At 36.2% G+C, this 26,287-nt stretch overlaps 2 protein-coding genes across 2 annotated transcripts in view; one reads left to right on the top strand and one right to left on the bottom strand.

The window, feature by feature from the left end:
* Positions 1-4,935: 4,935 nt before the first annotated feature.
* On the top strand, positions 4,936-8,314 carry ZAR1L (zygote arrest 1 like). The gene is made up of 4 exons (XM_029284012.1): positions 4,936-5,649; positions 6,647-6,739; positions 7,247-7,321; positions 8,131-8,314. Exons 1-4 carry the CDS (start codon positions 4,936-4,938, stop codon positions 8,272-8,274), a joined length of 1,026 nt encoding a protein of 341 aa, XP_029139845.1. The 3' UTR covers positions 8,275-8,314.
* A 1,184-nt stretch (positions 8,315-9,498) lies between these two features.
* FRY (FRY microtubule binding protein) overlaps positions 9,499-26,287 on the bottom strand; it is a 147,575-nt gene continuing 130,786 nt past the window's right edge. Inside the window, exons 54-59 of the mRNA XM_015815247.1 lie at positions 25,102-25,251; positions 23,374-23,472; positions 22,775-22,858; positions 15,237-15,347; positions 12,887-13,089; positions 9,499-11,907 (exon numbers count right to left, since the gene is read on the bottom strand). Coding sequence (XP_015670733.1) covers positions 11,649-11,907; positions 12,887-13,089; positions 15,237-15,347; positions 22,775-22,858; positions 23,374-23,472; positions 25,102-25,251 — 906 coding nt within the window. The 3' untranslated portion in view covers positions 9,499-11,648. The remainder of the gene's footprint in view (positions 11,908-12,886; positions 13,090-15,236; positions 15,348-22,774; positions 22,859-23,373; positions 23,473-25,101; positions 25,252-26,287) is intronic.

The following is a 26,287-nucleotide window of genomic DNA, read 5'->3' as shown; positions in this document are numbered from 1 at the left end:
AGTGACTTATGACCAGTTTGCACACAGCTGTTGTAGCATCCCCATGGTCATGTGATCAAAATTCATACACTTGGCAATTGATTCATATATTTTGATGGTTGCAATGCCCCAGGGTCCCGTGATCCCCTTTTGCTATATTCTGACAAGCAAAGTCAACGTGGAAGCCGGATTCACCTAATAACAGTTTGACTAATTTAACAACCACTGCGATTCATTTAACTGTGGAAAGAAAGGTCATAAAATGCAGGCAAACTCACTTAACAAATCTTTCACTTAACAACAGAATTTTTGGGCTCAATTGTGGTCGTATGTTGAGGTCTACCTATAATATGATTTAGGCCTCCTGATCACAAGAGCTTGCTATCTTTGATGGAACTGTGAATTCTGAATTGTACTAGCAAATTCTACATGAAAATATCAGGGTATATGTCTATGAACTGAAGCTCAAAAAAAAAAAAAGCTTTTGGAACTTGCAAGTCAAAATCTTTACATTAAGTGTAGAAAAATGTTAAAGGATATAAGCAAGCAGTTTGTGAGAGGAGGCCCACCAACATCCCTGAGTTAAACCTGTTCTCTGAAGAGGAATGGGCTGATTTTTTTCCAGTTTGTTTGCAGGCTTGATCAACAGTTACTGGAAATGTTTAATTGGTTATTGCTTACCAAAGAGGGCACATGTTACTAAAAGCAAAGTTTCACATTTTTTACATATACAAATATATAGCTCTGGAATTTTCTCATGTTTTAGGTTTATATTTATGCAGAAACATTGAAAATTCAAAAAGTTTCACAAACTTAGGAATTGCTGTAAATCCCAGCAGATTAAGACAAAATTCTAAAAATAACATTCATGAGAAATAACTTGGCTGTTTATAATTGGAAATTTGTTAGATTTTTATCTCAGCATTGTTACTTTATAGGTATCTCAAAGCAACAAACACACCTAATATTCCCTCTTCCTGTGAGGAGTGTTGGGTTGAGTGTGTGACTGACCCAAAAGTCCCCCAGGTGGCTTATGTACCTAAGGCAGGACTAGAACTGCATCTCCTGGTTTGTAGGCCAGCACCTTAACCACTACCATCAAGCCTGATATTGGAAATAGTGTACCTAAAACCAGAAAAAATGGCATTACAATTATCAAGTTTAATGTCCAATTACATTGTGGTGGAGGGATCTGTACTATCTACATACCCACTGAAATTTACAAAGTGTAAAAAAACAATGGCAATTGGCAAAAAAGCTTGGAGTTGGAAAAAATGTTTCAAGTAGCCTTTTTGATATACTGACATTTGTATTCTAATCTAGAGTAGAAAAAAATCCCATTCTATGGAAGCTTTGTATTTTCTGAAATCAGAATCAATGTTACGTCTGAAATCAGAATCAATGATGTATTTCATCATTCCCTGTAAAAAACTTATTATGGAGAATGAAGCTGAAGTCTACCCCTTTCCCATCTCCACATCTGCTAACTGGGTTCTAAGAACATAAGTCTGTACAACATAGGGGGAGCTGAACCCAATTGGACAAATTTGCAAGCCTATTCAATAGTCTTTGCTTCTGTTTGCAGGAAATTAGACTTGAATGCCTATTTAGTCCATCAGTCCTATCATTGTCATCCTAATATACATACCTGGAAGTAAATGCTTCTATTTATATAATATCTACAAGTAAAAATGTATCCAATGGGGCTTGCCACGACTACACAAGTTTTGCAGAACTGGGCCCCGTTTGATGAAATACCCCAATCAGCTGTGCTAGCACAACACACTGAACACTAATTTTACTATATGACCAGCTGGCATAGCATATAGAAATAGAAGTATTTTAGTTTAAGTCTGTACTTGACCTGCAGGAAGGTTATGATCCAATATTTTTCTATCTCTACACACTTAGTTGGGAATGTTTAATTCATGTACTAATTTAATGTAATTTGAGTAGCAGGCAGAAGTATTAGGTATGTTCACCACCTTAATTATCCAGTATAGGGGAAATGAAAATATAATCATAATCATCTTAGAGCTAGTTTGGTCTAAGGTTGGTTAAGGCATCAAGCTAGAAACCAGAAGTGTGCAAATTTTAGCCCTACCTTGAGCATGAACCCAGCTGGGCGACTTTAGGCCAGTCACTCAGTCTTAGAAAGCAGGCAATAGCAAATCACTCTTGAAAAATCTTGGAAAATCACTCTTGGAAAAATCACTCCAAGAAAACTGCAGGGACTTGTCCAGACAGTCGGCAGGAGTAAAAAAAAAACAAAAAAACTTCAGGAGGCACAAAATCTTTAATGCTCATCGTTCTATTTAAGATCTCGCAACGACCAAATAAATCATTCAACGGGGTGCACCATCCCAGATATAGAGAAGGAGCCAAGGCTTCATTTATGACAGGATCGTCAAACTTGGGCCTTTTATGACTTGTGGACTTCAACTCCCAGAATTCCTCAACCAGCGTGCCTGGCTGAGGAATTCTGGGAGTTGAAGTCCACAAGTCATAAAAGGCCCAAGTTTGAAGACCCCTGCTTTACGGGGTCTCTCCGTCTCAAGCCCTGGAAGAAAACCCGACTTGTCTTCCACTCACCCGTTTCACCTCAGTGCCTCTCTTCATGGGTCAGCGAGTTTCTGAGTAAGAGAGCCCGCTAAGAAGAACCTCCGAAGAGCAACCCCGCTGAAAAGTAGTTGAGAGCAAAAAAATCAACGGGCGAAAGAAGGTTCCTCGTAGCCAAGCGATGAATCCCCGGTACCGCCGGGTTCCAAATCATCTCAGCAACAACTTCCTCTGAAAGACAAATGAAGGCGCCAAAATCCGCCGACGCATGCGCAGTTTTAGAATGGGGGGGGGAGGGCGGTCATTTCCTCACAGCTGATCCACTCTCGTAATCCGGAGGTTTTTCGTAGATATCAATCACAGTACGAGCGGAAATCAAATGGTTTCCCGCTGGGAACGGTGGAGCCTAGCTCTTGCCTCCGCTTTTCACTGGAAATAGAGCGAACGCCCAAAACTAAGAGAAGAGCCAGCGGGTAGACTGTAATGGTTTAATCCTGCCGCAAAGGATCATGGAACTTGTGGTTTTTTAAAAAAAAAAATTGGCCCGTTCTAGAACAGGAGTTTAAGTAGGTTTATATGCAATACTTGAAGTACGCCTCGAACCACGGAATTCTGATAGTTCAGAGATAGGCATATAGTTTCATTTTTCTCCCCGGAGATGTTAAGATCCTCTCCCCCTCCTTTTTCAAAAAGCTGCAAATATCCCATTGAAATATACTCACTTCTTTTAGTTACCTTATATTAACTGCAACAATGAGAATCTGATCCTGCAAATATCTCGTGAAAAAAGTTTACATTTTACAGAATTAACTGATTTGCTATATACTGCCTTTCTTTTAGGAATTCAAGGAGATATAGAGAGCACTCACTTCTCCAGTTTCTCCCCACCGCAACACTCTTTAAGTTGGTTGCCTCAAAGGTGGTTTTTCAAAAGGCAACAGAACTTTCTTATTTTTTTTCTTAAAAGTTTTACTTCAGTTCTGAAGAAGCTTCTTGGATGAGATGCCAAACATTTTCAAGGGAAAAAACCCCAAGAAAGTCCAGTTGCCTTTGGGAAAAGCATTTTGGGGACAACCATGACCTGGATGATTGAGAATCTCTAGACACTTTGAAGTTGGTTATACTGTGGATGACTAATTCAAAGTCACTGGTATGCTTTTGAGATTGAATCTGAATGAGTTTGGATGCTAAGCCACAATATGATTTTATTTTACATATTGTGTAAAGTCTGAAGTCATTACACATTAAAATTTAAGATTCTGCACCATAAACTTAGTTAACAAATTGCAATGTTTAACCAAAACCAAACATCACATTAAGAGTTAGTGTTTTGCATGAACAATGAGCCATTAAATGGTTTATTGTGGGTTAGTACATTATAGTAACATAGTTAATTGTGACTTCAGTAAAACCTGGAGTTGAGACCTATATCTTCAACATGATGGCTTCCACAATATGCCTCATCATATGTTTTTAAAGTTTGTTAATTTAAACAGTTAAATGTAAAGTTAACATATTACTAAGCAATATGTCAATCATAAAATTCCACAAAGCTTTTAGAGCATGCATATATTCCACCAAAAGTGGTAAAAATACACATGAAAGAAAACAAGCCAATGCTAGTTGAAATATGCTCACTTGTTTAAAAGACTAACAGAACCATCCAGGTTCTGAACAATCTGGCCAGGTTGCTTTCTGACAAATGGGGGATTGGTTACATTTAGGCAAACAAAGGGCCCATAGTTTTACTTTATTGAGTCAAATTGCCTGGATTCACAGAGCAAATTAAATAATTTAACTCTTACTGTTTGGATTTCCACATCACACTAAATCACCTTTTGACCAAAAGAACCAATGTTGTTTGGATAACTAGGTTTGTGAAGAACAGGTTTTTATACTGCAACTGGGCCAATATTAGATGTTTATTGGATTGCATCTCCAAAATTCAGTTGATACCAATGTGCTATCTTGGAATAAATGTTTCCACTCCCTAATAATTTGGTACGACTTAATTTTCGGTAAAGTAACCCTTTTTCTTCAAAGGAGCTGCTGAATCAAGTCGTAGTTTCATCTTTCCATTTACAGCCAACTGAATCCAAAACCTATCCGAGCCAATCATGAATGGTTCTTGGGTGCAAACATTTAATGCAAGCGCTTTATGGCGCGAATGCACCTTATTGATTGTGGGTTCAAACCTGTAGCCTCCCCACAACTCCGGCGCATACATTTCAAACGTACTTTACCAGCGTAACGAGTACAACTGTTCCTTGATTAACGAAGAGCGTTTATTGTTTTTCGCCACTAGTAATGAGCACTAATTGCAACCGGCACTCCTGGGAGCGATAAAAGAGAGGGCAGGCAGGAAGCCTCCCCTTAAACCAGGCTCCCTATCCCAGCATGGAGCGTTTCGTTTATCCGCCTTACAGCGTTTATCAAAGTTATGGGAGCAGCTTTACCCCAAGCCACAACTTGGCCTCGAGGCTACCGCCCAAACAGAAGCAGCCGAGCTGGAAGCAAAGCAAGAGTAGCGACATCTCTAATGCCTACCGAGGGGTGCTGTCTGCCCCTTCCTCGACTCCTCCGGTGACTTCGCCGGATTATTTGGACACTTACAAGCGAGCGCAGCTAAAGGCACTGCTGTCGCACGTCAGCCCGGGCCTCACCCCGCGGCTCCGTAAAGCCAACACCAAAGAAGTGGGCATTCAGGTGAACCCGCAGTCGGACGCCGCGGTGCAATGCTCGCTCGGATCCCGGCCGCTCCAGGCCGTCCGACCTCAAAGCCCCTCGGGCCGGCTCAGCCGGGAGCCGCCGCTCCCAGGCTTTTACTCGCCCGTGCTCGGACGCCGCCTTTTCACCTTGCCCGAAACGGCGGAGAAACCGAAGGTGCCGACTGAACGGCCGGCCTCGCCACAGTTCAAGCAGGAGTCCGAGGAAAAGGGAACGTCCGTCGAGGAGAAGGGAGACGGAGGCGCCGAAGAGAAGGCGGGAGCCGAGGACTGGCTGCCGGGCCACGCTGTCGGATACTCTGCCCAGCAGGTGATTGGAAAAGGAGGCGAGGCTGGGCGAAGCGGGAGTCGCTTCGCCGAAGAGGGCAAACGAACCACCTTCCAGGTGAGCGGCTCGGTGGTTTTCCGCTGGACGCTGCGCTTTTGGTTAGAAATCCCTCCGCTTTGGTGAAAGCGGGAAGGGGGAGTTTTTTCAAAACGCCGTGGAAGAACTTGTGTGTTAACTAGACCGTGGCTGCCTTCTTTGCCTACAGCAGTGTTTCCCAACCTCAGCGTCTTTAGGATGTGGGGACTTCAACTCCCAGAATTCCCCAGCATGTTCACCATACTCGTTGAGTGGTTCATTTAGGCCTTGGCCCAAGACGCTAGTGCAATGTCAGGCCTTGGCCCAAGACGCTAGTGCAATGTTTCCCAATCTCAGCGTCTTTGGGATGTGGGGACTTCAACTCCCAGAATTCCCCAGCCAGTTGGGAATTGAATCCCGTCAGTTAAAGTAGCTGAGGTTGAGAAACACTGCGCTAGTGTCTTGGGCCAAGGCCTGACATTTAAATGAACCAGTCAACGAGTATGGTGAACATGCGAATGCAACCAGGATGTAATGTTTGTTTGTCAGGTCTCTGAGTCCCCGTCCCACCCCAAACACAGGCATGGAATTTAATAGTATATTCGCAAGAGATGTTGGGATTAAGAATTATATAGAGCACTTTTTATAGTCCTGTACTTCTGGCTTTTTGAGTTTAGTACTTAGGATTCTGCTAGTAGCCTTTCTCTCTGGGGTAGTACTGTAATTGTTACGTGGGGTAACTTCACTCTTGCATGAGAAATGGGTGTAAAGTTCTTGAAGATGTCAAAATAGAATAGCATTTGGCTATGGGAGTAGAACAAAAGAGTATTTGGCCAGAAATAACTCTTATCTTAATATTTGGAGAATGATTTTTTTTCATGCTTACAGAACAAGGTAAATATATGGTGAATAGGATTTTTTTCCTCGAATTCTGCATTTAAAAAGTATGCTTTAAATGTTAATGGATTAAAGTAAATGTTTAAGAATCTTACAAAGCAAATTTAGTAATTTACTGTTCATGAAAAACTTTCAATTGCAGTTCTTAGAACAGAAATATGGCTATTTTCACTGCAAGGACTGCAAGACCAGATGGGAAAGTGCCTATGTATGGTGCATTTCTGGAACCAATAAGGTATGTTTAAGGGAACATTAGAAAAGTTGCTTCTATTGTTTAAGGTGTAAATTTCAGAAAAGGATTCAATGTCTGGACTGCATGTTAGAAAATGTAACTGCATTTCAAACTTGCAGAATCTTTTTAGGCTCAGTTCTGATTGAAAGAGTAAACTGGAAGTGATGTTTTTGTGCAATTTTTACTGTTAGCTGTAGCAGTGACCAACTGCAAATGCTGGAAGGCAGCATGTTGTTGGTTCACAGTTCATGATATTCTTGTTCACTTTCTCTGAACATAAATTATAGTTACATTTTAATACACTGAATCAGGTTTTTTTGCTTTGGGTTAAATCATGCAATGTTAAATGAATGGGAAATCATAAAATGAGCTGAATAAGACCTTTTAATGTCTGTTTGGCACAATCAGTTTTGCTTCAGTTGTGCTGCAATGTATAATTTTTTGCTGCTACATTTTAAAGATCCTCTGATCCAAGACTTCTCCCCTCAAATGTAGCACTTTCATTTCTAGGTATACTTTAAGCAGCTTTGTCGCAAGTGCCAGAAGAGCTTTAATCCTTATAAAGTAGAAGCAATTCAGTGCCATGTAAGTAAGACTTGATATTCAGCAACTTAGTATAAAAAGAAAAACTTGGATTTTTTTCTGGCTTACAAATTGCAGTGTATTAAGAAACTATTTGAATCATAATATTGTAATATACAATACAATTATCTGAGACAAATTGACTTCCATAAGTTGTCTTCTCCACCTCAACAAATAACGGCAATAAATGTGGCACTTTGAAACTTCTCATAGAAAGGCTATCATTTCGCAGACTTTGGATACAATAGGCAGAATGTCAGGTCAGTCAGCCCATGGAAATTGGAAGTTTGCTGCATCTGAACTGTAAGGCACTTACATTTATAGTAAATTACATCATTTGTATGTAATGTAATCATTTTTGTCAAATGATACTTTTGGACTTAATTATTATTGGAAGAATTAATGAATTCTCTTCTTCTGATGACTGTTAAGTCTTACTGTTCATCAATAGGTATGGATAATTCAGATGCTTCATTTCCTTGTTCTTAATAACCAAAACTACCCCAGGAATTTATTAGAGAACTTTAGAGGATGGTTGTTAACTACACAATTAAAAATATAGGGTATTTTCTTAATCCTGGTTCAACATGGGTGTAGGGTGCTTATCCTTATGAAAGTATATCTTTGTTTAATGTTATTTGGCATCTGTGGTACATTTGTGCAATAGGATTAACTTGTACCTTAGTTAATAGAATATTTTTCATCTTTTATAGTTCAAAAGTTTCTAAAAGATCACTAAGTATAATCACAACAAAAATAAACTTTGAAATAGGTTTTGATTTCTTCTACTAATTAAAGTTTGTTATCCTAAGATCTGTTCAAAGACTCGTTGCTCCTGTCCCCAGAAAAAAAGGCACATTGATCTCAAGAGACCCCACCGTCAAGAGCTATGTGGCCGCTGTAAAGGCAAAAGATTATCTTGCGACAACACCTACAGCTTCAAATACATTGTTTGATCTGTGCAGTTTGTATGCTGAGGTTGCATTTAGCTATGCACTTTGTTTCATAATATGGATTTGACTTTAGGATTCTGACCTGGCAATGGATAATGGACTAAAGATGTTTGCAATGCTAAAATATATTTGTAATTTATCACTGTACAGCCTAATTAATAAAACTTAAATTCTAATTAAATTGTATTTCCCTTGATGAGCATTAAAAAGAGATGGGAAAGCTGACATTCTTAATTAGAAATAGGTGGAAAACTTAGAGGGATTTTACATGCCAGATTAAAACTTGCAAACAATACATTATATTCCTGCAATCTTTTTGTAGAAACAGTGATATATTTTCAGGATTCTGAATATAATTGAACTTATTGAAGTTTGATAAAGATTGAGTAGTATACATTCATATTCACTGTGGCATTCTATACATGAAATTAAGTCTTAAATCACTGAAGAAAAATAGACTATGTAATGGATTTATATGATAGGGGTAACAATCATTAAATGGAATAAAAAGCACAGTAGTCTTCCTGAGTATCAGATGGCCTGTCTGTCTTGTTGAAATTACACAGGAAAAAATACCTGAGCATACTAGTCTACTTAGGTATTTTGTATTGATAATATAAGACAATATCAGATTGCTAATGTACTTTAAATTTTGTGGCTCGTGTTAAATTATTTACATGTTAGCACTTTTATCCTAGGAGGGACATTACTTTCAAAACTAATTTGCAAAAAAAAAATGATTAGGCCTATATTAGAAAAGATGCATACTGATTTTCATAGCACTATAGATTAAATATGCAATTTCAAACCAATGTAAAAACAGGAAAAAATTGATAAGATTTGGCCACTCTTCATAAACAATTGAAATTTTCATATCTATTTCATACACTAATGCAAAAAAAAATGTAACCTGAGTAGTTGCACGTGCAATGAGTTTGTACCCATTTCTGCTGCATTTTAGCAAAGAGATGTGGAAATAGATGGTTAAATGAAGCTTCCATGTTATTTCCAGTGGTTTTCAGATGATAAAAATAGTAGCAAAATTATACTGAAAACAACACAAGTTGTAAAGTTGCATAGTTCAATTATGCATGATTGATAGTTCTTAGATATATGTACATAGGTTGACATTTCATTTAAAAAAATGATGGTGTTGGTTTAAACCTGGGTTATACACGAGCTGATAAGTAGCACAATGAAGAAGAAACATAAACTTCATCTGTTCAATTATATTAGATTTACTAACACTCAGAAACATTTGTTAATCTCTTACAAAGCATTCCTCTAAGAGAATAGTAACTAAGTGAGTAGGGCAGCACTCGAGTCACACAGTGAAAGAGGCACTTCATGTTAGCTTTTATGAGGGTTAGCTGACACGGACTTGCCACATAAGATTATAAGCAATAAAAATAATTTTATATCCCATTAATACTCCCCAAATCCATATGATTATGGTAGGCCTTAGTCACTAAGCATAAAGCTTGTCTCTCTTCCAACTCAATAGAGAGAAGAAACCAAGATAAATACCTAGCAAATGACATGTTGATTTTATAATCTGAATGAAAGATACACTATTTTAATTCCTGTTTGAATCACTTTTAGGAAATGAAATTTTAAATTGGCTTCTATAATAAAGGTGGCACAATCCAGCAGGAAGAGGTTCACACCTATAGAGCCCATTCTGCTCAATCGTGGTGTTACAGAATAAGTACACTTACATTTTGCATAACATAATATGTATTTCTTAACAGCTTGACTTTTTCATTACAATTCAAACTAATACTTTGCTTCCCTTATATATGTTCAAATTACTGTTTTGAGGAAGGGAGAACAATTTTCATATATTTGCAGAAGCCCTTTCAGCCTGGTTCCTTTCCCACTTGTTTGGACTTTAAGTCCCAGAATTCCAGTATATTCTCTAGTTAGAAATTCTGGTATTAGTGGTCCCAACATCTCTGGAAGACACCAGATTGACAAAGCTTAGCTAGAGAGAACCGGTTGAGCAAGAATACATTAATTTTAAGGGATTTTGTTAAATTTATATCAATTTGTGCAGGTTAATGTTTGGATGCATAGTGAGCACATAAAAGGTGGACTAATTTACATGTTGATTCAAGCCCAACTAAAAACCTGATTTCAAAATATTCTTACAGAATTGTTTCCATATATTTTATAGCATAAACTCATTACAATTTAGTACATTTACACACTAATGTGTATGTATATAGATATATGTATGTATGCATGTACATACACACACATACATATATAGATTTTTATATTTGAGATCTAATGATCAAAATATTAAAAGAAAATTCACAAAAACCTTTAAATGTATTTACAGGGCGAATAAGTGACACAATGTTGGAATAAAAGTGTCTCAAATGTGCAAATAACTTACATGCACTTATTTTAACTCTTTACAGCAGTAAGTGCAAAAACAAATTGCAGAAAACAGGAACATATATTACTAATAAGCAACCCCCCACTTGAAAATAGAAAGTAAATCTGATCTGTACTTAATAATTTCAGTGTTATATTCCAAATGTACATTAAAATTAAAAGATGCATGTACCAGTTCAAAAGAATTTAAATCAGACATATTTTTCTACAAAATGACAACTTATGCCAGACCAGCATTCTTAATATAAATATACATAAAAGCAACTCTCTAGTAAAAAGCAGCCAAAATCTTTTTTAAAAAAAAATCTTAGTCCATTCATAGGTACTTGGGTCTTCATAACAGACCTCATGAAATAGGATCTAGTACCTTCCAAGACAGTAGCCTAGCAACATCAACAAATGTACTTCGTAGCAGCTTATTTTTTCCCTATTTAGAAGATACACTAATCATATTTAAATTACAGTGCACATCTGTAGTCCTTTACAACAATTTTCATATGCAGAGGCTCTCAGCTTTCGCAGTGACAGTCTTTCAGTATCTTGTCGCTAAGCTTCATTCTGCCTGTTTTTAATAACTTGGTCAAAGGAATAAATGTACAAAACTAAAAAAAAATCCTAAAGTGAAGGAGAGATTGCACTTTTGATATCTAAAACTATTTTCTAGAAAGGAAGTCTTGCTCAGTGTAGTAGTCTTTGGTATGTAAGGAAGTCACTTCTTCAGTAGTGAATTGCAGTTGCCCTGTGAAAGTCATTTGGGTGTGTAGTTCAGAACAAAGGATTTGATGCTACCTTTGTCCTTATATTATGACTGCACTCTGAAAACACTGCCCAACTTTTCTTGGAAAATATTGTAAAAGTAACAAGATTGACTATGACTTGACCAACTCTTTCGAAAGCTGAAAATGCACTGAACCATCTCATCCCAGCATGGAAGCAATCCCAGCCTGAAAGAGGTAGGGGGCACAAGACTTTTGTCAGAGACTCGTGCCAGAGACACTGGAATCTGGAAGAAAAGAATTGATCACGCGGTAGCTTTGAGCTCGCCGGATCATGTCCCGGATTTCTATGTTCAGCTCCATCAGTTTCGTACAGATTTCGGTCAGGCTTTGGTTAGAGCCTACCAACGCATAAGTGCCAGATTGCCCTAGTGTTTGGTGCCGGAAGTAAATATTCAATAGAGTCTGGACTTCATCATCAGAACTGCTTCCAAAAATGTCATTCGGCCATAAATTCCTGCAATGAAACAAAAGTACAGGATATGCTACTGAAATGCTGTTTAATGCAAATGAAATCCCATTTCTTTATTTCTGTGCCTAACATGTAAAAAAGTTAGGAAAAAACCACCAGTGTTATAGATATCACAAAAAGAAGGGAAAATGCAAAGGCACTAATTACAATATGCAACACATTTAAGAAGATTCCTCTTCAAGATTTTTCTCTCTCCTTTGAGGGAAGAGGAAGAAACTTCATTATTACCTAGTAAAGTAACTTTAAAACTCCTGGCTTTTTGTATAAAGCAGGTTCTGTTTTTTTATTTGCATGAACCCACTGGGTTTTACAAGTTAATGTAATACAAACCAAACAGATATGCCGGTTCTTTTGGGGGTGGGCTGGCTTTTGGTACTATCTCATGTAGATATTCCATGCAAAAGAAGCTTGAAAACCAAGACATAGATAGTTTAGTGGACAAAACCAGTAGATATACATGAGTATGTTCACCACTAAGTTGGCATAACATACTAGAACAGTGGTGGGAACCTATGGCATGGGTGCCAGAGGCGGCACTCAGACCCTTCTCTGTGGGCACATGCACCGTCACCCCAGTCCTAGGCCTTCAGCTGGGTTTTATAAAACCTTTTCACTTTAGGCCTCCGCCGCCATGTGCAAAAAAAAAAAAAGGTTCAATCAGTCAATTTCAACTTCTCGCGGGAAAAAAAAGATCTTGCAAAGTTGGAATTGATTGATTGAACTTTTTTTTTTTGCACATGGCGGCGCACATTTTTTGAACATGTAGAGAAACCTGATGAACAATGGGAGCACAGAACCTTTTATTTCTCAATTATTAGATTGAAATGAATCCCTTTAATCTGGAACCATCTATATAAATTCAGCAATAATATTCAGTATTATTCAGTAAAAACATACAGTATTTGATAGTTGTTCTTCAAAGAAAATAGAAAATATGATACATTAGTCATCTATTCTAATGTACCTGCATTCTCTTATTTGGTGTAGAGCTTTTCCAAGTTCATTGTTTCTCAGACACTCTAGCATAAATTGAATAGCTATTTCTGTAGAAGTGAACATGGGTTCAGAGGTACCACTTTCTATAATCGATGGATCAACTGCAATGGCAGCACTAGCTTCCTTAAGGTTTTTCTTTAACTCACTCAGTTCTCGTGACATATTTAGCAGCTGTGGAAGAAGAAAAATCATTTTCAGCAATGTACATTTTCTCCCTCCCATTTAAAAGATGCAAAATTCAAGGACAGATGAATTATTTAAATTAGGAGGAACAATATCCACATGAAAATTAATTTAAGAATATGCAGTGAAATATATATTTGATACATCGTGTCCTGATTTTAAAACCTGGGGAGGAATATAGGGAGTTTTACAAGTTAAAGAAAATATATTGTAAATTCATTCCTACTTTTAAAAAATGTAATAGATATTAAGTAAAATAAAATTTTATTTACCCTATTAATCTCAAATATTTGGATATGAATCCAACTTTATGGATTTATTAAGATTTTTTTAAACTAAAATCAATGCTCTAAGCATTAGCATTTCAACCCCACTGTTCTAAAATAAGATCTATATATTCCACAGTACTTCATGCTATCTTATTATTTCTTTTAAGCCTCGGTCTAGCTTGGTTAAAGAGTCTACTTCATTTGTGCTATATTTGCCCAGTTTACAAGATCAATGCATGATGTGAGAAGGGTTTTGTTCTTCAGTTGGCTTGTTGCAAACCCTTATACTGTGTTATGTCATTGTTTGGCGGCTGTGAGAAAATGACTGACTCAAGGTTATCCAATTGGTTTACACGCCTGAGAAAGAACCTGCAGCTCCTTGATTCTAGTCTAGCATCTTAACCACTAAACCACACTGCCTTTCATTTGCATGTTTGTATTTTGTGAGAGTGGAATAAATGGATTGTGAATCTTATTAAACATGGCATCCTTTATCAGAATAAAACACACTCTTTTCCAGTGGTTTTGTTTCTACTTCTGGGAATGGCTTTATGAGGTGGACTCTCTTAGGTCCATGACTTCTGGGCCATGAATCCCACAATACACAGTATTGTTACCATCGTATTTTTAACCTCCTTTATACAGTCTACTCTCTATAAATTGAGGTGGGAAAAACTGTGTCAATAATTTTAAAAAATCTGAAAAATCTCATAAGATGAGGCTGTTAAAGTGACATCAAACTTTACTTTCCCTTGTTTTTAAAATTAGGTGAGATACCGCAGGTGTTGGCTTCTGACTTCATGAAAACCAATTATAACAATATGTTATTGTAGACTGCAGCTTACAGCTATATATCAGTTGGGTCCGCTGATACTAGTACTATTAAATTTAAAAGGCTGTATTGAGATTATTTCAATTTAAACATCAATTCCTTGAGGTATGAAGACAAGGCACCTCATCAGTAATTCTACCTGCAGGTTACACGTTACACGTCTAGATGGCTAGGTTCTGCTTTATTTTGGACAAAAATAGGGCAAGAATACTAATTCCAAGGAAAATAATACTATTATCCTGTCATGAAAAGTAGATTCTACCATTTCATAATTCCATGATTAATGTTGAAGAATAAATATAATAAATATATAACTTGAAGAATAAATATATAGCATTTAGATGAGCTATGCTTTTAAAAAACCATGCCACAAACCTATTTAAGAGTAGCCCACTATATGCTACATGCAGCTTACTGTAATACTATAGTTTCAGTATTAAAATTAGGGTAGGGAAGTCTTTACTCAGCCATTAAATTCAACCGAGGGATATTACACTTTTTGCCAATATTTTGTTCAACATTCCTGTGGGAAAAAAATGGGGTGTAGAGAATGATGTGCATACCGACTTTAGCTCTCTCTCTGTATAAAGGAGAAGCAAAATGTATATGTAAAAAAAATTGAAACTTTTTTTAAAAATGGGACCAATTTACATAAAATCAACAAAATGCTCTAAAGTTTTCTACATTTACAATTTTAAAAGAGAGTGCTTAATAGACAATCTGCAGACCATAATGTGTTTGGGGCCCAATAAAAATATAGGAGTGTGATTGGCACATGATTCTGTAATAGGAAATGTGGGGGGACTGTTACATAGGCATTACACTGTTAAAAAACTGGGGGAGGAGGAAAAAAATATTTAATTCTTATTCATTTTTCTTAATCATTCTTTCCATTACAATACTTGTCCACCAAAATTTAAATGTGGTACTTAAAATTCACCTGGTATGGTGAAAGAAATAAACATTAATCAGAAGAATATAGCAATTACTCCAGCGAAAAAATGCTTCTGTCTTTTTTTTTTCTTGCTACATACCTCTGGCATTGTACTAACTTCATGCACCTGTCCGATGAGTTTACAGTATGACTGAAAAAGCAACAACAACTGAAAGTGCAGCTTATATAATCTCTGACACAGTTCCAATTGCTAAAAAAAAATAGTAGAAGAGAGAATTACTATTAAAAGGTGACAGCTTGGATTTTTCCATAATGTGCTTTGCAATAGAAACTCAAGGATTACAAAACAATATGAAGCTATTATGAGTATCGTATGCTATTTCTACATCATTTGCTTTAATATTTCTTTAGGCTGATGATGAATTAGAGCAGCAGAGCTGCTAAAATATAAGCCTCTATATCAGTTATCCCTGATATAATTTTTTCTTCGGCCATGAACACAGTTGCGAGCCATTCTTTCTTACTCCCATGCAATATGAAGTTAATAATGATGCTCTATCTTGTAGGACTTGAAATGCTGAGTCTTATTAAACTTTATGATGTAGTCTCTTCTTACATCATTTCTTTTTATTAAGCTAACATTACCCGAATGACTTTAACATTTCATCTATTTCATCTCAATACAATGTACATTAGTTTTATAAGTTTATGACATAAAATTTAAGAACAGACAAGCTGTGCTTTTACTTCAAGTAGTATCAGAAATTGCATTCTGGTATCATAAACTGTAATTTATTGTGATAGGAAACAGCTTAAGGCCTCTGTATTCTCCCTTTTCTTCTCCTATATGGCCATGAAAAGAAATTTCAAAGCCTTTTTTCCATTTTATTAATTTTATTTTACTGTTTTGTCTTCTGTCAAAATAATTTGGCTAATCTTATCTCTGTTTTGTTAAAACAATAGAATTTTAAAGCATGGGTTATGAAACATAAAGATTCTTATGAAAAAATATAGTTTAGACATAATTGAAATGTTCAGTTTCCCAGTTGCAGGGCTCATAGCTGATTTCATTGCAAAACCCCTGGCTCATTGTGAAATAGCACAATGGATTCTGTAATTGTGATTCATTCCTATTTTCGTGGAATGACTGACCCTTTGAATAAATTACATTATTTGCTAAAACTAGTGAATGTTATTGACTCAGATATTGAGAATAGGTAAATAATTTTTATGGGAACTATTGCTTAAATTGAGCCAGATAAATTAAAATTAAAAGTTTTACTCTAAATTATATTTGTTACCTGGTTTACTTATGTTTATGATAATTCCCTAAGTTTAAAAATTATAGCAGCTGTTCCTCAAACTTTTCATTTATCTGGAACATTTTATTTTCATTGAAAGGCTTCACCACATAAACCAGAAACTGTGGAACTGTAATATTATATTAGAATTATTACTGTTGTTGTTTCACTAGCATTCCCTCTTGAAATCTTATGAACTTGCTGTAAAGTCAAAACCTTGTGAGAATTTGATGCTATTATATCATTTGGACCCAATTTTATTTTGATGTCCACTGCAGAAAGGACCTATACTCTTTTAATAGGTTATAGTAATAGGTTACTTTAATGATTTGCTGAGTACAGATTCAGAATTATTGCCCTATAGCTTTTGTAGGTGACTGCAAATGACTACTGTAAATTCTGAAACTCAATTACTTAATGTCATAACAATTCATGTGGTGATAGATTATCATTTGTTACAAGATTATAACTCATTATATAGTAGCCACTTAAAAGCAGTTGAATTCCTCTCCTGCATCATGAGCATATGTAGTGAATATGTAATTGTTAACTAGATATCTAGTCCTCGAGAGAAATGACCAATTCAAGCTACAAATAACAGTCCTCTCATATGAAATAGTAATGTAGCTAGTTTGCTGCAGTGATGGCTGATGTGATCAGGAAACAAGTCACTTTCTTTAATAAAATATTATATTAGTTTGATTTATTCAGAAGAGCAGCAACTGAGTGCCCTGATAATTAAAGAAGGCTAATATACTTTCAAATAAAATTCATATAATAATTGGAATTAAATGTGACATGGTCAGAATGTATAAACAAAGAAAGCTCCATTCAAAGGATGGAGCCTGGGAAACTGTACAGTAAAATAAAATAAAAACAAATTATTTAATAGCAATGATTGTACACTGAATAAATAAGAAAGTGAAAAGGGAGAAACATGCTAAGAGTTAAAAACAGTGTTATTAGTCCATCTTTTAATGGACAAAGAATATGAAAAGAATGTTTAACTTACTGCAAGAGATTCCATTTGCTACACAGCAAGCATGGCACAGGAAAAAGGAAAGGAAAGAAAGTAAAGTGTCAGTGTAATGCATGCAACTGGAAAAGCACAGCCATTCCTACTACTCTCTTACTACAATTAGCAGAGCTTATTTTGAGTTGCTAAAGTGATTCAGGATGTATCAACTACACAACATGCATGGCTCGGAAATCTTAATAATAATTGTAAAATCAATAGCCGCAATTCTCTTATAGACCAGAGTGATCTGAAGAAAAAAAATCAAATCCCATAATAAATATGTATTAGAACTGGCCAAATAATATACTAGCTTGTGATTTCCAACATCTTCACCAGCAAGATGCAACAGACTGGAAGGAAAAGGTTACAAAAAAGGACATAATGTTGGAATTATGAAGTCTGTGTTTTCATAATCTTAAAATTTCCATTTTAGGAAATTTTAAAAAGCTGTGGATGCAAATTGATTAGACTCTTTTAGTATCATGCAGGTTTCAAACAATATCTAAGCAGTAAGCAAACATATAATGCCGGATTGCCCGGTTTTTGAAATAGGTCAGGCCCAACTTATTTGCAGGATATTTCACTGTCAGCTCTTCAATAGAGCATGTTTTGCCACGTACTTATTATAGTTTAGGAGAAGATTTAAAGCCTCCTCGTGTTTTTAGATTTTTTTTAAAAAAATGGTGATTATATGATTTTAATAGGTTTTCTGTATGTTGTAATCCGTTTGGAGCAATGATAGAATATGCCGCATATACCTTTCTAAAAATAAAATAAAAAATAAAATAATATGATTGATTTAAAAACAATGGCAGCCCCACCTCAACCTCGTTTGTGTTGTGCTTAAAAGCATCTGTTTATGCACAATTTTGTACTTGCTGACTCTGATCAAAAAAGCCTCATGTGTACCGTAGATGTTAAATATAGTTAACCTATTTCTGAAAGCCATTTGTAAATTAAGCTATCATTCCTAGGGTATTGATATCTTTAAAATGTAACTTAAGATAATGTAGAGGAATATTTCTTTAGGATAGCTGTGAAATTAAACTGTCCACAGCGTTCAAACTGTTGACAAACCATCTGTATTTGCATTAGGTCATGCTATACCCAACCAGAATATGAAAGATGATGGTTCTGTGAATCATGAGCCTGTATAATATTTCTTTTTCCTAATAAAATAGCACCAGTCACCTATTTCAAGAAAGTTCTTTCTCAAACATCTATTCAGCTGTCAGTAAGTAACACAGTATGTGGGAACAATCTACTCTGGGGCCATCTTTCCTAGATCAGTGATTCTAATCTCCAACACCTTCTTGATCATCATATAGGACCAGTGTTCCATCACTGTAAGAAATGGAGAAAGAGAGCACCCTACCAAGCAAACATTTCTGAAGCTTTGTAAAAATTCCTAAGGAAATGAAAGATGATTCCTCCTCCAAAGATCTACTGCTTCAACAGTGATAAACCAGTGATTTTATCTTGCTATATATATGCAGTTCATATTTGAAAAAAATCATAATTAACTTGCCATGGAAAGTAAGGTTAAGAAATGCAGCATTTACACCTATACAATCTAGCTAAAACTGAAGTATTTGGATATATTTTGATGATAATAATGATAATCGGACACAAATCCTAAAATGTATGAGTTTATATACCCAGAAGTAAAAAAACATTTTTTGAATTAGATTGTTATCTTTATTATTAGACTTTTATCTCACGTTTTTATATATAACTAAGGCAGTGAACTTACCTAATTATTATGACTATAATAGCTATTACGTTTAATAATATTATACTAAATTATGACGGTGATACTTGAACCCTCAAAAATAATTAAAAACTGTTATTCTTCACTTAAGCATTAGTATGCCATTTTATAAATATGTTGTATAAAATTTCTACCACTGCTTCATTGGATAAGAACAATGAATTCTTGGCATTTAAAAGTTTTGTCTTAGCAGGATCTCTTGTTCCACCACATATGGGTAACCCTTGACTTACAACCATTCATTTAGCAGCTGTTCGAAGTTACAATGGCACTTAAAAAAGCAACTTATGACCATTTTTCACACTTACAACTGTTGCAGTATACCTTGGTCATGTGATCAAAATTCAACTGGCATGTATTTAAGGTGGTTGTAGTGTCCTGAGGTCATGTGATCACTTTTGCAACCTTCTGACAAGCAAAGTCAATGGGGATACCAGATTCGCTTAATGACCGTGCCACTTAACAACTATGGTAAGAAAGGTTGTAAAATCAGTCAAAACTCACTTAACAACTATCTTGCTTAGCAACAGAAATTTTGGGCTCAATTGGGGTCATAGGTTGAGGACTACCTGTACAAATTTGTGTTAAATTTGTACCTCATACCTTCAGGATTTGACTATTTTTCCTTACTTAGCCTTTTCTTTATGACCACCCTGTTTCCTTAGCAGGGGTAGGCAGCCTTGGCTCTTTTATGACTCGTGGACTTCAACTCCCAGAATTCCTGAGCCAGCATTCTGGGACTTGAAGTCCACGAGTTATAAAAGAGCCAAGGTTGCCTATCCCTGCCTTAGCCAGAATGAAATCAATACTGTTTGCCGTAAAATAAAACAATAACTTGATTTTAAATTACTCAGCAGTATCCTGAAATACCATAATGCTGCATATTTGACTGAAAGTTGCCTTGCTGTACAATATTATACAAAGGCACAGGTTAGCACCAGACAAAGTTGTTAGCTGTAATCAACTACAGACAGTTATTGGTGGATTAATCCTAACTTAATTAATATAAGAAACACTACAGTTTTAAGGATTTATTGCTTTAGTTGATACCTATAAAAATTTATCCTTTAAAATTTCATTTAACTAGTTCAATCTGGTTTGGTGAACTAAATATGAAATCAGATAGAAAGGGATGAGAGATCTGACAGATCTTTGTCAGAGTTTGTCTTATAGACAACATCTTTCTGCATGATTTGAGGTACTCTCTGCATACTTAATTTAACTAATATAAAAACAATAATCAGGCAACATATCATCTTCTTTGAATTACTCAATGTAAATGAATGAGCACATTCTAATAATGTAAACTTGTGTCCAGAGGAGACACAAAATACGGCACTGGAATGCTGCTTTGGTCTGTGAATTAAAATATATTGTCATTTGGATGGGAAAAGGCAGGAGAAATTCAGTTTTAATTACATTAGTTAGATTTGGTTAGTTTCGAAAAACCCCTAATTTGTGGCAAATGGCTATATAAAGCTTATGGCATGCCAGGACAAACTAATAGATCATTAATAAATGCTTTTTCACTAAGTAATTACTACAGGCTAAATCCTATGAGGCTTAGAAACTACAAACCTCATTATCCTAGAAAGGTAGACATGCCATTGGGAAGTTAAAGCTGAATATTCTCTAATTCCACGTACAAAAATAAGGAAAACGGTTTACTTTCTCTTGTTATTATTTTATGCATATGGTCAAAAAATAGTGGGAGGAGACCCAGTGCAAAGAGAGGAAACTAATTATGTGGGAAATTAAAAGCAAATTTTTTAGCAGTGACTACTAGACCAATAGCACAGTTAAATTATGACAGAAAGGAAGTTGAAAGAGTAATTTGCAAATAAATCAAAAAAGCAAAAGCTATCAACAGTCTTCAAAACTTTACAGGGGAAAAAAATACATTGAAGCCACATGTTGATATTTGTAACATTACTTGCACTCTACAGATCCTGGATATCAGCTATTTCTTTTCAGTTATGGCAGATATGCTGCTTTCATTCATATTTCTTCCTGATTCTATTTTTTCAAAAAAAACTACTGTGAAATTTATCTCCAAGCCTTTGGCAAGGAAACTATTCTGTGTTTGCCAGGAGTGCATTAGGCCATAAGTACTCAGTACTGCTTTACTTTCCACACATTGTAAAGAAATATGTAAATGCAGAATATATTGTTCACCACTTGACTCTGAACATGCTATGGACAGTGTATTATTCAGCACTGGATTCATACCAAGACATTAGAATTAACAGTCCATTAATATTACAATATGTCTTCAGTGCTGGTTTATTCCTTAAGCTTCTTAAACAGGAATATATATAAGACAGAAGAAAAGAGGATATTATGCCCTATGCCAAGTGGAACAAGTTAAAGCAACTGATTTGCATCATAGAATCACAGGATTGGACAGGATCTTTGTACACTAGGTATGTCAGGAATGATGAAATCCTTGGTTTATTATTCACATATATTTATGTGATAAGTCAGCAGTCATGAGCAGAGTAGTATTCACCACTTAATATGTTATGTATGGTAATCTTAAATGATTAGAACATTTTTTATGTTGATGTAGTTATTTTGAAACTAATAGTATGATTTTAATCCCAGCTAGGGGATTAAACTGCTCAGCGTTGGAAGACTGACCTATAAGCCCTCAAACATAATACATACATACCTACATAAATCTGGCCATTTATTCCATCTCTTTCCCAAAGAGAAATGTAAGCCAAGCGTCTAGATTACTGGAGGAATCCCTTTCATGCTTTTTCAAGGAATATTTTCAAGTTGAAGGCAAAAAGATGCTTTTGCGGTAAATGAATGATCCTGGAAAAGGCATAGCTGCTTTAAGGCACTACAGACAAATGCTACTACATTCACTTGTGTTTCAAAGCACTTTTTTGCCTTCTGGTCCAAAGTGAGACATAAGCCTATTCACTAATATATGTCTACTTTCTGATTAGATAGTAATGAGTGCAAAATAGTCAAAGTTTGCAAAGTCATTAATGTTGAATGGTTGAATGGTTGAATGGTCTTTCCTGTATCACCTCTGAATGCAGGAGCAGGCACAGACCCTTTGCTGCTAATCTCTGTATTATATGCTGCTCAAAAAAATAAAGGGAACACAGCAGTATAGGATGTCTTATTTTTGTGTTCCCTTTATTTTTTTGAGCAGTATATATGCACATGAATAACCCAAAAAGGTCTTTGAAACAGCTGAAGGATGGCTGTTGAAAGACATATGAGGCTGGTCCATTTGAAGATTCCCTTCAAATTAATCAGAGGCATTCACCCTAGAAAGAAGCTGGCAGCCCTAGAAAGGGAAACTATTGTTTCTTTCCCCATTATTGGCATTTGGTTGAGGTGGGTGGCTTACTGATGGGAATTTGAAGGAAGAAGGGATTTTTCAATGTTAAAAAAAAAAACTATGGCAGTACAAACCTTCCCTCAGCATGTGTGAGAATAATTCAGAATCTGCTTACTGTATATTAAGTTTCATAGTTGCTATGGTATTAGACTGAAATTGAAACCAACACAAGGTACACAAAAACCTTCTTCCAGAAACAATACCATATAACCAGAATTTTTATTACCTTTTCTTCTGAATCTCCTGGCTGACAGGTGATAACCCCATCTCTTGAACCCCCTGAAAAAGTTGCCTTGCAGTTTGCCAGCCACTGTTTGTAAAAAAACAATATATATGTATATATGTGTGTACATACATACATACACATCCACACTCACACATATTTATATAGGCATTAGCACAAAAGACATAATCTTTCCATTTTTTAAAAATCATACTTTTGAGATAATATACATTTTACTGAATTTCTAAATATTTTCTGGGATAAATCTAAGAATTGATGCATTACTGTGCTGAATATAAAATTCTTGAATGAAAATGTAGTAGATACTACATTATAACCTAATCAAATTTAATCACATTATGATGACTCCAGTCCCTAAAAACATTTATAGATCTTGTTTACTTCCTAAAATGTGATAAAGTTTTTAAAGTTAAAATCTTTAAGATATGTATTCTGAAAGTAATGAATATACAACATCAGTGTAACTAGCTCTAAGTTTTTTTTAAAAAAAATGGCTTACTGATGAACTAATCCCCTTCCAGATTTTTGATTTAAAAATAAGACAAAATCAACATAAGATAAAACATAACAATCATGCTTACAGAAAGTGTTGCTTCTTTTCTGTTATTATATGTATCCAAGTATTCTTGCAGTTCTAAGACACTAAACTTTAATTTCTCTAGAAGCCCACAAGAGAGAAGCTGGAAAAAAATAAAGATGCTTCAATGAACATTGTTTCTTTCAAACACTGGTAAAAATGCTCTCATTGAGTAATGAAAATCAGTAGGAACAATCCCATAAGAGTTAAACTCTGGAATAGTCATGCAGAAGTGGCTTTGTCTGAGGCACACTGCTTTATATGAGATCAGATGTTGCAGATAAACTCTCTGGTCTAGCTGATGAAGATTCTCAGTCATCCTGGTAAAGTTATCTTAAGGCTGAGTCATGGAAACTAGACTTATTTTCTTGTTGGTTTGAAATGTTTCACTGCTCAGCCAAGCAATTTCATCAGTCAGAGTAAATTCATTAGGCAGAGATCATAAAACGTATAAAGAATGGTTGCTGGAATTGGGTATGTCTAGTTTAATGAAAAGAAAGACTAGGGGTGACATGATAGCAGTGTTCCAATATCTCAGGGGTTACCACAAAGAAGAGGGAGTCAAGCTATTCTCCAAAACACCTGAAGGCAGGACAAGAAGCAATGGATGGAAACTAATCAAGGAGAGAAGCAACCTAGAACTAAGGAGAAATTTCCTGACAGTTAGAACAATTAATTAGTGGAATGACTGGCTTCCAAAAGTTGTGACTGCTCCAACACTGGAAGTTTTTAAGAAGTGATTGGACAACTATTTGTCTGAAATAGTATAGGGTTTCCTGCCTGAGCAGGGGATTGGACTAGAAGACCTGCAAGGTCCCTTTCAACTCTATCATTCTATTCCACTCCATTCCACTCCACTCCACTCTATTACTATGAATCGTTGGAATGTACTAACTCCTCCTGCACTAACCTCTCCTCCTAACCAACTTACTCTGATTGGTGAAGCTGCTTGGATGAGCAGTGAAGCATCTCAAAAATCAAGAAAATAGGTCTAGTTGTCATGACTCAATCAACAATTTTACCTGGATGACTGAAAATCTGCATTGATATATCACAATGAACTTTGGGGAAGAAATGTGTAAGGAATTGGTACATTCCAAGGACTCTGCCTAACTAACTTGTTCTGACTGATGAAGCTGCTTGGGTGACCAGTAAAATGTCCCAAGCTAACAAGAAAATAGGTGCCATGACTCAACCTTCAGACTCTAGTTTAGCCTTCTTCATGAAGAAAATGGTTTGGAATTTGAATGGTAGCACTTTGGTGATGTAAGTTTCCATTTATAGTCTGACATGGTAATTCATACAAAAACAGATTTTGGTGATTAAGGCATCTGGCTAGAAAGTGGGAGTCAGTTCAAGTCCTGCCTTAGGCATGAACGTCAGTTGGGTGACTTTGGGCCAGTTACTCTCAACCCAACCTACCTCACAGGTTTGTTGTTCTGGGGAAAATGTAGAAGGAAGGTGTGTTGGATATGTTTGCCATCTTGAGTTAATTATAAAAATAATAATAAAATGGGATACAAATAAATAAAATAAAAATAAATAAAATATAATTGTGCATTAAAGGCTGTATTGTATACTTCATAATATGCAATGTATCTCTCATTATCCAGTGAACAGATATTCAGAAGAACTGACATGCTGATCATGAAAAGATATGATGAAATTATACATCCACGTAATTCTAATAAACATGCTGCTTTAGTGTGATTGCGTATGTAAATATACTCACGGTTTCAGCATCTACAAAAAGTGTAGGACATTCTGAACATGAAGTCAGCATCTGGGATGAGCTAACAAACTTTGAGCCAATTCCTCGCAGATTGTCACCAAGATAGCTGGCAGCATCACAAGTTAGAAAGCAGAATCTTTTCTGAATATTCTGTAAAGCAGAATTATGCCCATTATATTTGCTGTAGAATTTAATACATCTTTTAGTTTCATACACAGGCAGTTCTTGAGTTACGACCATAATGGAGCTTGCCCATTAAGGTTGCAAGTGGTGATGACACTCATCCTCTGCTCTCCCTGATGTAGTTGTGGAAACAAACATATGGGTTGTTAAGCAGGTACAAGGTTCCTTTGGGGTGAGGGAGGCCCTGGGAGGCCTACTGTAGGCCCAGACTTGCCTTCCCTGGGCTTCCTCCACCCTGAGGCATCCCAGATGCTACTTCTCACCCCTTGGGTCTTCCTAGTCCTTCAGCTTCCTTCTCACCCAGCGACCTGGGAGAGATCAAGCTGGCAGGAATACCAAGCTGGCAGGAATACCAAGCTGGCAGGAATAGCCAACACTCCAGAAGACAGGCTTAGGATACAGGAGGATCTGGACAGACTTGAACACTGGGCGCTATCTAACAAAATGAAAAAAGTAAGGTTCCACATTTAGGCAAGAAAAACCAAATGTACAGGTATAGTATAGGGGGTACCTTGCTCAATAGTAGTAACTGTGAGAGGGATCTTGGAGTCCTAGTGGACAATCACTTAAATATGAGCCAGCAGTGTGCTGCAGCTGCCAAAAAAGCCAACACAGTGCTAGGCTGCATTAACAGAGGAATAGAATCAAGATCACGTGAAGTATTAATACCACTTTACAATGCCTTAGTAAGGCCACACTTGGAATACTGCATCCAGTTTTGGTCACCACGATGTAAAAAAGATGCTGAGACTCTAGAAAGAGTACAGAGAAGAGCAACAAAGATGATTAGGGGACTGGAGGCTGAAACATATAAGGAACGGTTGCTGGAATTGGGTATGTCTAGTTTAACAAAGAGAAGGACGAGGGGGGACATGATAGCAGTGTTCCAATATCTCAGGGGCTGCCACAAAGAAGAGGGAGTCAAGCTATTTTCCAAAGCGCCTGAAGGCAGGACAAGGAGCAACGGGTGGAAGCTAACCAAAGAGAGAAGCAACCTAGAACT

Source organism: Protobothrops mucrosquamatus, unplaced genomic scaffold (genome assembly GCF_001527695.2).
Source record: "Protobothrops mucrosquamatus isolate PMUCROS unplaced genomic scaffold, P.Mucros_1.0 scaffold327, whole genome shotgun sequence".
Taxonomy (NCBI): domain Eukaryota; kingdom Metazoa; phylum Chordata; class Lepidosauria; order Squamata; family Viperidae; genus Protobothrops; species Protobothrops mucrosquamatus.
This window is presented reverse-complemented; position numbering and strand designations above follow the sequence as displayed.

Excerpts from the sequence above, each read along its gene's own strand:
- ZAR1L (XM_029284012.1), top strand. The coding sequence starts at position 4,936 with ATGGAGCGTTTCGTTTATCCGCCTTACAGCGTTTATCAAAGTTATGGG. Across the intron at positions 6,740-7,246 it reads GCATTTCTGGAACCAATAAG|GTATACTTTAAGCAGCTTTG; the intron begins GTATGTTTAAGG and ends TTTCATTTCTAG. Across the intron at positions 7,322-8,130 it reads TAGAAGCAATTCAGTGCCAT|ATCTGTTCAAAGACTCGTTG; the intron begins GTAAGTAAGACT and ends TGTTATCCTAAG.